We start from the raw sequence: 11907 nt of genomic DNA on the forward strand, positions 1-11907 counted from the left end.
CATTATGCAAAATAATAAATGAATAATAAACAAGATAGAATCAGTATATATATATATATATATATATATATATATATATATATGTGTGTGTGTGTGTGTGTGTGTGTGTCTGTGTCTGTGTCTGTGTGAACGTGGGAGTTTAGCCCAGAAGAAGAAAAAGAAGGAGAAGAGGAAGAAGTAAAAAATAAATAAAAAAATGACAGTCATAGCCACTCCTTCTTCAGGTGGTGTTTGTCATTATGTGTTGAATGTCCATTGTGTCATATTGATAAAAAAAAAAATAAAAAAATAAATGAAATGAAATAAAAAGAAAAACTTGCAAGAGCAGAGAAAGAGAAAGGAAAAGTTGTTTTGTTGTTCAGTTTCAGACAAGTTTCAAGAAGCAGAACCCAATGGTGAGGGGACAGTGCAGGAGGACGCTGCTCAGGTACCACGGCCCAGGTGATCCATGAAGACCCAGCAGGCAGCAGCCAGTGGACCTGGACAGCAGGGAGGGTGGTGAGGGTGGCGCACCAAGACCAAACGCCCTGATGGGATGAACCAGGTCCTGACAGCATCACTCGTATGGTGCTGAGGGAGGAAGAGGGGGGGCCTGTGGGGGCGGGTGGGGGGTGTCACTGAAAGTCTGGTCAAGTTTGACATCCTCCAGTCCTGTTGGTGACAGTCCGTCCAGTGAGTGTGGAGGGTGGTGGAGGTGTGGTGAAGTCTGATGATGTCTCCAGGTCCTGTTGGTCACAGTCTGTTCTGTAAGCTGCACAGTTTTGCAGACACTGTAGTAGTGTGGCTTGTCTGTCTGTAGGAGGGGAGAATTGTTCATGCACTGAACGAACCCTTCAAGAACATAGTTATGTTGTCCATGATGTCTTCATACCTTTTTTTTTTCTTAGCCTAGATTTCTCAGTCGTCGTTGAAATGGCCTGATCAGGAAACAGCCTCAGTGGACGTCATTCAGACTTTATTGGAAGTACCCATTCCTAATATACATCTATATAATGACATGATTATATACCTGGGTTGGCCACCATGCATGTGGACGTGGAATGTTCACAGTCCGACATAACAAGGCATGAACAGTATGACCTCACAGTGAAGCCAGTACCAATCTTCCTTTGCCAGCTGCACTGAAACCACACATGTGGACATGAACTTGACGTCCTGGGAACACCTGTATCGACGTACGATTTCCTCCTGCAGAGAGGCCTGCTCACCCGGACGTGGACCATACATCCCGGTGACGGTTGTGTCAGTCATATCCACCCACATCACATACCCCCACCCCCTCAACACACACACACCACCACATACACCCCACGTCCTCCCCCCACGTACACACACACCACACACGCACACATAACCCCACATCACACACACCCCACCCCCCCTCATACTCCCCACACCCTCCCATCCCCATACACCACACACACCCACATACCCGTCCACCACATCACCACACACACACACACACATACTCCCCACATCCTTCCACCACCACACACCACACACACCCACATACCCCCCACGTTCCACCCCCCACACACCCCCTCCTACATCACCACACCCACCCACATACCCACCACTTCACCCCACATACACCCCCACCCCCATCCACCCACCCCCACATACACACACACACACAACACACGCCCACCGCCCCATCCCCACCACCACCTGGAAGGACTGACACCCCCCCCCCCCCCATCCCTCCCCTCTCACTCCTCAACCCTACCACCAAACACCCCCCCCCAAAACCACCGCCACCGCCTCGTTGAGGATGACAGTGCAGGTGCTGAGCCAGGACGTGCTGGTGGCCAGCATCCTGCTGGGGCTGACGGCACTGGTGGGGCTTCTGGGCAACGTGCTGATGCTGCGGGCCCTGCTGCGCTACCCCGCCCTGCGCGCCGACTTCTTCCTGGTGCTGGGCAGCGTGGCCCTGGCCGACATCCTGGGCTTGCTCATCGCCGTGCCCCGCCACGTCATCGACCTCACCATGGCCGACCTCCCGATCACCGACGCCTGGTGCAAGGCCAGCAAGTGGGTTTGTGTTTGGTGTGTGTATGTTTGTAGGGGGTGCGGGGGTGTATGTGAGCGGGAGTGGGTGGGGTGGTGGTGGCGGGGCTGGGCCGTGTCATCGACCTCACCATGGCCGACCTGCCCGTCACTGACGCCTGTTGCAAAGCCAGCAAGTGGGTGTGGTGTGTTGGGGGGTGTGGTGTGTGGGTGAAGGGGGTGTAGAGTGTGGGTAGGAGGGTCGGTGGGTGCGGGGGTGGAGGGGCGGGGGAGGTCGGATTGTCTTCGACCTCACCATACCCGACCTGCCCGTCACTGACGTCTGGTGCAAGGCCAGCACGTGGGTTTTGTGTGTGTTGTGTGTGTGGGTATGTAGTGTGTTGGTGGGTAAGTGGATGGGTGGGTGGCTGTAGTTGTGTGTGTGGGGGGAATGATAAAGCAGAGCTCTAGAGCAATGAGTGTTCTGGTGAAATCCGTCTTTGTGGTGGACCATTGTGTGAGCCAGTGTGTTTCCCCAGGAAAACTGTGTTCTTGCTGCCTTCTGCATTACAGGAATTGTGTGTGAGTTTGTGTGTGTGTGTGTGCGTGTGCGTGCATTTGTGTGTGTGTGTGTGTGTGTTTGCGTGTGTGCATGTGTATGTATGTGTGCGTGTGTATGTGTGTGTGTGTGTGTGAATGTGTGTGTGTGTGCGTGCGTGCGTGCGTGCGTGCGTGTGTGTGTGTGTGTTTGCACGTATGTGAGAAGCAGGGTTGTGTGGGGGGAAGGGGAGGTAACGGGCAGGTGGGAAATATGGGGGATAGTGGGGGGAGGGGAGGACAGGGTGGAAAAAGGGGGACTGAGGAGTGTCGATGATGATTATGCGGTAAATGTTTTATTTTTTATTTGCGTTGGTAACGAAGGGGAGGGGGAGGGGGTTAGTTGGAAATGTCTGATTTTGTCGATCGGCGTTGATTTTGCGTGGGCAAAGTTGTGTGTGTATGAATCAGTGCAAAATGGGTGACGTTTTGCGGCATTATCTGCGGGTTTGGTTTGGCGAAAAGGTTCGGTGGGAACTTAAGAGTTTGTGAGTTTTTCGTTGCAAGGATTTAACAATAATGATTTTACAAGATACACAACTTCAAGTTATTCCTGCTTATGCTAGCAGTTCAGGTAGCACATTGGTAAATAGAAAGTACAAAAGAACAAACCCAGACACTTCCTCTAAAAACAGGAAGTTCCAGGCCTGGCCTTCTACCGGTCATTTGACATGTGCACACAGCAGCAATGACAGAAGAAATGTGCAAACACAAGTTAGCATTATGTTCAAGATTAGCATAGCATTTTAGTCCTGAATATGCTATTACAGTAACACAGAATATACAGACAATACAGAGCAAACACATGCTTGCCTCAATGGATTTTTGACTCGGTTTGATGGAGCGGATTCGGGAATGTGTTTGATTGAATTTGTGGAGGAAGGTGGCAGAATGGTTAAGACGCTCAGCTGCCAATACAGAGAGTCCGTGAGGGTGTGGGTTCGAATCCCGCTCTCGCCCTTTCTCCTAAGTTTGACTGGAAAATCAAACTGAGCGTCTAGTCTTTCGGATGAGACGATAAACCGAGGTCCCGTGTGCAGCACGCACTTGGCGCACTGAAAAAGAACCCATGGCAACGAGAGTGTTGTCCTCTGGCGAAATTACGTAAAAAGAAATCCACTTTCATAGGTACACAAATATGTAAGCATGCACTCAAGGCCTGACTAAGCGCGTTGGGTTATGCTGCTGGTCAGGCATCTGCTCAACAGATGTGGTGTAGCGTGTATGGATTTGTCCGAACGCAGTGACGCCTCCTTGAGAAAGTGAAACTGAAACTGTGGATTTTGGTCAAGGTTATGGTGAAAGGAAGAGACGTGTACCTGTTGGTTTTCTATCCGTCTTTCCGTCTGTCTGTCTGTCTGTCGGGTTCTTGCAAAGATCAGTGTCTGATGGTGTTGGTGTATTGTATAGCAGGGGGAAAATATGGAGGGAAGCTACTTGTCTTACGTGTAGTAGTAAGTCGTGAAACATCGAAAAACAGGTCACAAGGCATTAACTCACTCGGTACGGCCAGTCCTCTCTTCTCCTCTACACAGACCCCTCGGATGTCCAGTGGGTGTCTGAATGACCCAACCTTTAGCTTCCGTCGTCAGAATTGTGGTATTCTTTGTCAACATTCACCTCTTCAGTATAAGAACCTTCCACTTGCAATATTTTGATGATGGTAATTGGGTTGAAACGCTGTTAACGTCGTCTCTTTCGCCGTTCGTATGGAGAGAGTTAAGGAACATGTGCTCGTACAGACTTCACAAAAAAGATAAGGACCAGTAAACAAAAGAAGGTATATTAATTTTTGTATAAACTGTATAAAAAAAATTTAAAAAAAGAGAGAGATGATATAAATGACCCCATCCGGTTTATGATCGGCCTGCCATAGAATACGCTATCAGCTGTTTCGGGCACACACACACCATGAGCAGTTTGAAAAATACATTAAAAATCGATGTTTCAGCCAAATATCGGCAGTTAATCAGTGGTTTTTCAGTCTAAAATTGACAGTTCATCACTTGTTTTTCAGACAAAAATTGACAGTTAATCAGTTGTTTTCAGCCTGAAATTGACAGGTAATCAGTGACGGGCGCAATAGCCGAGTGGTTAAAGCGTTGGACTGTCAATCTGAGGGTCCCGGGTTCGAATCACGGTGACGGCGCCTGGTGGGTAAAGGATGGAGATTTTTACGATCTCCCAGGTCAATATATGTGCAGACCTGCTAGTGCCTGAACCCCCTTCGTGTGTGTATGCAAGCAGAAGATCAAATACGCACGTTAAAGATCCTGTAATCCATGTCAGCGTTCGGTGGGTTATGGAAACAAGAACATACCCAGCATGCACACCCCCGAAAACGGAGTATGGCTGCCTACATGGCGGGGTAAAAACGGTCATACACGTAAAAGCCCACTCGTGTGCATACGAGTGAACGCAGAAGAAGAAGAAGAAGACAGGTAATCAGTGGTTTGTAAACCAAAGATGTAGTTTTTCATTGAAAGAAAGGGGAAAGTGCACAGGGAAGTGGTGTGTTGGCATAGAGGTAACACGTCCGCCTAGGAAGCGAGAGAATCTGAGCACACTGATTCGAATCACCAGCAGTCGCCAGTATTTTCTTCCTCTCCAGTAGACCTTGAATGGTGGTTTGGACGCTAGTCCTTCGGATGAGACGATAAACTGAGGCCCCGTGTGCAGCATGCATTTAGCGCACGTAAAAGGGTTGTCCCTGGCAACATTCTGTAGAAATATCCACTTCAAAAGGAAAACAGATAAAATTTCTGGCTGGAAAAAAATACACAAAAAAATGGGTGGCGCTGTCAACATTGGGATATGGTCTCCCTGGGGAGAGCAGCCCAAATTTCACACAGAGAAATCTGTTGTAAGAAAAAAGGGAAATACAGATACAAAGCTCCTCTGCTTGTGGTTGGCAGTCATCACACAGGCTGTTTGCTGAGTGAAGGTTCAGCATCATGTCACGATGCCCACCCCTCCCCTCCCCTTCACACCCCAATCCCACCCTCACACCCACCTTCACACCCTACTCACACCCCACCCCCACCTTCACACCCCACCCCCACATCCCCAGTGCCAACTTCACACCCACCCCCCACCTTCACACACCCCACACTCACACACCACCCCTACCCTCACACACCACCCACCTCCCCACCCCCACCCTCACACCCCACCCTCACCCTCACACCCTACCCCCACCCCCACACCCCATCCCAACCCTCACACCCAACCCCCACCCCCACACCCCATCCCAACCCTCTCACCCAACCCCACCCTCACACCCCACCCTCCACCCTCACAGCCCCACCCTCCACCTTCACACCTCATACCCCACCCTCACACCCCACCCTCACACCTCATACCCCACCCTCACACCTCACACCCCACCCTCACACCTCACACCACACTCGCTGTCCCCAGAAGAACACTGCAAGTTCAAAGTGGTCCTTATCTTTTGATGAACCCTGTACATGGCTCTTGACAGAGTAATTCACGCTGATCTCCCTAAGTTGTACCGATACTTGTAGGTCAAATTAGCGGTGACTGTCACCACAGGGTATAAAAAAAGGTTTGACTGCCTGGGTTCTTTCAAAACAGGATACAATAAACAAGATAAAAAAAAATATGAACCCACTTGGGAGAGGAGAAGTTGTGTACTTCGACTCATAGATTCTTCAAAGCAACTGAAGACTAACCACAGTTACTCTCCAGAGGTGGTTTCGATTTTCCTGTTTTATTTTCAGCTGTCATACCCTTGCTGGTGATGTTTTTCTGGGTCATATTTTTAGCAGTTCCCACCTACCTGCGTTGCATCACTGTCTGTTTTCAAGGACAATCTGTTTGGGTGTTTTTGTGGCTACTGCTGTAGTTCATCTCAAAATAAACATGTTACTGTACCGGTCACATGATATGTTTTTCAGACCTGATTAAATCTGATTTTAATTTGCATCCTTGACTTTCAACTACAAAAGACAGTCGTGTTTTTTTTTATGGATCATCTTGCTGGAATTTCCACCTGCTGAGAGTTGAATGAATTGCATCACTACTTAAATACTATCAAGGACAATCTGTTTACGTTTTTAAAGAATAGAATTTAAGCATAACACCAGCGAACTGAAAAATAAAAGGTCTGCTGTTATTGTTTACATGTTTTTGAAAATCCAGTTAGAGTTGTTTTTGATTTTTGAGAGGGTAGACATGTATGTGTGTATGAGTGCATGTTATGTGTAAAATGGGGTACATCACAAGAGGGTTGACTGAGTGAAATAGATCTTTTTTTTCTTTTTTTTTTACATTTAATTTTGGTTTGATTTCCCTTGAGAGTGACATGGGTAACAAAAGTATGTGGAGAGAGAGAGAGAGAATCTCATATGAAATGTTTGTGTTTGATGTGGATAATTATGTGGAGGGAGTTTGATGTCAACATTCTTATATTATGTGTTTGTGACTGTGTCGGTCTAATTTGTGTGTAGATAGTCATTGATATTATTCCCTCTGACTGTCAGTGCAATGCCAGGAGGTGTGACATCAAAACATCATGACTGTTGCAGGTACCTGGATGTTGGCAGCAGCCTAGTGGCTGCCTACCACCTGGTGGTGCTGGCGGTGCTGCGCACAGTGCTGGTGACGACGCGGGGCGTTACCCCACCCAGCCAGGTGCAGACGGTACTGTGTGCCGCGGTGCTGTGGGTCATCGCCCTGCTGGCCGGCATCCCCTTCATGACCTCGGTGCAGGAGGCAGAGGGGCTGTGCCACTACACGCTGGACTCAGACATCGAGAGGGAGGTGTGGCTGGAGAGCTCCTTCACCTGCTTCGTCCCCGCCCTCATCATCATTGCCTTCTACATCATGGCGCACGTCATCAGCAAGCGCTACTTCGAGGATAGCTACTCCACACGAGAGAAGCAGATGTCGCGGCTGGTGACGGTGATCGTGGGCTGCTTCGCTGTGTGCCAACTGCCGTATCGTATCTTCGACATTTACGTCCTGTACAAGGAGTCGGAGGCCGGGCAGCAGGAGTTCCCGGACGAGGAGGCCCTTGTGTCGCTTTACATCGCCCGCAACTACCTGCTGTGTCTGATGATGGCCGACAAGGCCGCCCGCCCCGTCATCTACTCCAAGCTGGCACCGCAGCTGGCAGAGGCGTTTGACGAAGTGATCAACTGCACTCTGTGTCACCGCGCCTACACCCAGGCCCGCAGTGGCCAGGCCAGAAACAGGAACTCTTCCAGCAAAACGGCCAATGGCCACTCGGCCAGGATCCACTCCACATCCAGCAACGCGCCCCTGACAGGGGGAACGTCCGACGTGGCCACCTCTGATGCCACCAACGTCACGGAGCTTACCAGTGTTGAAGAGCTGGAGATTGTTCCGTTGTGAAGGATGAGCAGATGTTAGGATTTGTGTTGAATTCAGTGGTAGATGGGGACTGCCTCTTGATGAAAGGCTCGTAAGACACAGGTGGAATTTGCACTGGAACACCAGGAAGGAACTGCAAAGTGGATCACGTTTCAGGCTCTACCAAGGTCATTGGCTCAGCATTACCAAGGCCAATAAATCAGTGTGAGCAAAGACATGGAGACTGTCCCACTTTGAATGACCCTGAGTTGATCCCATTGTCATGAACTTACCCACCAGTTGTGAACAGTTTGGAATCTGTTAAAAGCTTTCTGACAAAAAGGGACACATACATGTGGGTTTGACCAGTGCTGTTAGTGTTAAGATGTGAAAACACTATTGACAGGTCAGGTATCTGGCATTAAGTCTGTGGCCAGATTCCAAACAAAAAGTATGGCATTTGTAATGAGGTGAAAAAGAGCTGTCAACCAATTCTTGAATTCCTGTGAGCTTTTGCCAGTGATGGCTGAGCCTGATGTCAAAAAAAAAAAAAAAAAAAGTATCAGGTCTTGATATTTTCTGTTTGCCAGTTGTTGGCATCAGTAGGTAAGGTAAAATGTCCTTGTTCCATGCCTGGCAAAGTTTGCTGAATTCATTCACAAAAGAAAAAGACAACTTATGAGGTTAGGAAAGTCAAAATTGTTGGTTTGTGTGTGGTTGGCCAGTAAGGTGCCCTAAACCCTTGGAAAGAGTTGTGTAGGGGAAGTAGAATTACTCGCCTGAAGCCTTATGCATTGCATTAACCTTCATGCAGATGTTCCCTCCATGACCCTTGCCCCCTGCTCTTTGCTCTCTCTCGCTTGCCACCTGTGATGGTGTCAGTCAGAATCAGAATCAGAATAAGTTTATTATCTCAGTAGAGAAATAGCGTGGTTCCCATTCAGTGTGTGTGCTTGGCTGTGTGTCGAGGTAACTGTGTTGTTGACAGGACAGGTCTTCACTATCTGTGTTGTGAGCGAACTGTGTACTGTTGGGCAGTAACTCCCACCTTCAGGACCCACTCCAATACAAAATGAAGTCTGCTTCATCGACTCATTTGTCATGCTGACGAGAGACTTCAAGTTGTTAACGTCTCAGTCACGTATCCCCATCCTACCTGCTACACTGCTCACCATGGCAACAGGAGTGCCCATTGCTTGTTTGAATTGGAACCCGCTTCCATTTGTTCCAGACTTGCAGCAAATGAGTAGGAAACAACCACCGGTCAGACTTGACTGGATGGAAATGGTGTCTTTGTTGTTGTTTTTTTCTGGTTTGCTTGTTTTTTTTCTTTTGATGGAAGCTCTGTCATGTTCAGAGAAAGACTTTGGGAATGACGGCTACTGTCTGTTCCAAACTGTGGCACCTGTTCAAGCTTGAGACGTTCATTCACTGTGTGAGTGATTGTTCAAACTTTAAAGTTTGTGTGTTAGCTCCAAGATACTGATTGTTTAAACTTAACAGTATGTGCTTTTTCTTGAAGATATTGATTGTTCAGACTTAAAAGTATGTGTGTTTGCTTGAAGATACTGATTGTTTAAACTTAAAAGTATGTGCATTTGCTTGAAGATACTAGTGTTCCGCGTTTTAAAAATGGTATTTTGGTTTAATGGTTCAGAGGCAATTGTTTGAATGGCAAAAATGAAAACATTCTGTTTTTGGTGAGTGCTGTTATCAGATTGAGAAGGGCATACCTGTAATCTTTTAAAAGCGTTTTGTTTTAAAATGGTTATTTGAACTCTTACTGTCCCATCCTTTTTTTTTTTCCAGACTGGTCGGAATGCATGGACCGTCATTGTATTGTAATGTATTGCATTGTATTACTCCTTGTCACAACTGATTTCTCTGTGTGAAATTCGGGCTGCTCTAGCACAGTGCAGCACCACCCAATCTTTTTTTTCTGCATGCAGATGTATTTGTGTTCCTATCAAAGTGGATTTTTCTACAGAACTTTGCCAGGGACAACCCTTTGTTTTCATGGATTCATATACGTCCACTAAGTGCCCGCTGCACGTGAGATCTCGGGCTATTGTCTCATCTGAATTACTGGTGTCCAGACCACCACTCAAGGTCCAGTGGAGGGGAAGAAAATGCTGGAGGGTATGCAGACAATCATATTCCGACTACGCACAGGGCACTGCCGCCTGCGAGACCACATGTACCGAATGAAGCTGTCACACACTCCTGACTGCCCGTGTAAGACAGGCCCACAAACCCTGGAGCACTTCCTGCAGTCCTCCCCCTTGTATCAAGATGCATGGACGCAGCAGTGGCCCTATGGAGCCACACTGGCAGAAAAGCTCTGGGGCACCAAAGAAGACCTCATCAAGACCACCACCTTCATTTCCAGCATAGGACTGCAAGTCTGAGACCATGATCACGGGGAACGCAGAAGAAGTAGAAGCTGGAGGGTGTGGGGTTTGAACCGGTGAGCTCTGACTCTCGGCTTTCTAGGCAGGTACATGACCACTGAGCTGCTGCCACTCCAGTGTCACACAAACTGTGTGGTTTTCTTTTCTGTGCTGGCTCTTTCCTTCTCCTGAAGGGCTGTGATTGTTTGTCCATTTTCCAATCGTCAGTCTGTTTTCACTGGCTTTCTCTGGTTGATAGTGAACTGCGCGATATGATGGCACTGATTACTTTCCCATCATGAGCTCTTTATCCAAACAGTAAAACGTTAAAGTAAGTGAATGAGAAGTTGTGAGAAGTTGAGGGTATGCATTTTTGTTGGCCAGTAGTTGTCAAGCTTAGCTTTTGAAATATAACACTCAAATAATTTCCTCTCTTTTTTTCTCTTTTTTTTTCTTCTTTTTTGTATGTTGAACTCTTTCTGAACAGTTTACAGACCAGTTACTTTGGACAAAACACACACACATACCCACACATGCTTACACACACACACACACACACACACACACACACACACACACACACACACACACAGCACACACACACACACACACAGGCACACACACACACACACACAATCTTGTCTTTCTTCCTCAACGCATTCATACAGTCATGAACAGAAAACAGGGGGTGAGGAGTATGTTGAGAGAGGGCCAGGGCCAGGGAATGGAAGGTGACACTGACTGGACGTTGGGATGAAACTTGACTGCTGAAGTAGTGTTCGTTCAGTATTGAAGCATTATGCTTGACGGGCGCAATAGACGAATGGTTAAAGCGTTGGACTGTCAATCTGAGGGTCCCGGGTTCGAATCACGGTGACGGCGCCTTGTGGGTAAAGGGTGGAGATTTTTACGATCTCCCAGGTCAACATATGTGCAGACCTGCCAGTGCCTGAACCCCCTTCGTGTGTATACACAAGCAGAAGATCAAATACGCACATTAAAGATCCTGTAATCCATGTCAGCGTTTGGTGGGTTATGGAAACAAGAACATACCCAGCATGCACATCCCCGAAAACGGAGTATGGCTGCCTACATGGCGGGATAAAAACGGTCATACATGTAAAAGCCCACTCGCATATACACGAGTGAACGTGGGAGTTGCAGCCCACGAACGCAGAAGAAGAAGAAGAAGCATTATGCATGCGGTTTCACCTCCAAAATCAGAATATGGCTGCCTACATCGCATGGTAGAAACAGTTGAGGTCATGTACGTAAATAACCGACTTGTTCACACAAACACAGAAGAAGAAGAAGAAGCTGGCTGTCGTTATTTTTTCACTGTCAAAAACCAAAAGAAATAAATACTCTCTGATGACAATGATGTCATTCTTCCTCACTCAGTTATCATTGCTTTTCCAGATCCAGTAATATATCAAAATAGATGTCATTATATATATATATATATATATATATATATGTGTGTGTGTGTGTATGTATGTGCTCTTCTTTGTTTTTTTCCTGGTTCCTCTTGTATAAGGCTTCAGTTGAATTATTATATCTCATTTCATGATAATGTTTAACAAAAACCTAGGGTAAG

At 47.4% G+C, this 11907-nt stretch overlaps 1 protein-coding gene across 1 annotated transcript; it reads left to right on the forward strand.

Moving 5' to 3' along the window:
• Nucleotides 1–1713: 1713 nt before the first annotated feature.
• LOC143282107 (allatostatin-A receptor-like) lies at nucleotides 1714–11456 on the forward strand. The gene is made up of 2 exons (XM_076587610.1): nucleotides 1714–2031; nucleotides 7134–11456. The coding sequence occupies exons 1-2, from the start codon at nucleotides 1772–1774 to the stop codon at nucleotides 7960–7962; spliced, it is 1089 nt and encodes a 362-aa protein (XP_076443725.1). The 5' UTR covers nucleotides 1714–1771; the 3' UTR covers nucleotides 7963–11456.
• Nucleotides 11457–11907: the final 451 nt, after the last annotated feature.

Source organism: Babylonia areolata, chromosome 5 (assembly GCF_041734735.1).
Source record: "Babylonia areolata isolate BAREFJ2019XMU chromosome 5, ASM4173473v1, whole genome shotgun sequence".
Classification (NCBI taxonomy): domain Eukaryota; kingdom Metazoa; phylum Mollusca; class Gastropoda; order Neogastropoda; family Buccinidae; genus Babylonia; species Babylonia areolata.

What these genes read in the sequence shown, in the direction of transcription:
- LOC143282107 (XM_076587610.1), top strand. Translation starts at nt 1,772, where the DNA reads ATGACAGTGCAGGTGCTGAGCCAGGACGTGCTGGTGGCCAGCATCCTG. An exon ending in GCCTGGTGCAAGGCCAGCAA is followed by an intron (nt 2,032 to 7,133) that starts GTGGGTTTGTGT and finishes TGACTGTTGCAG; the next exon opens with GTACCTGGATGTTGGCAGCA.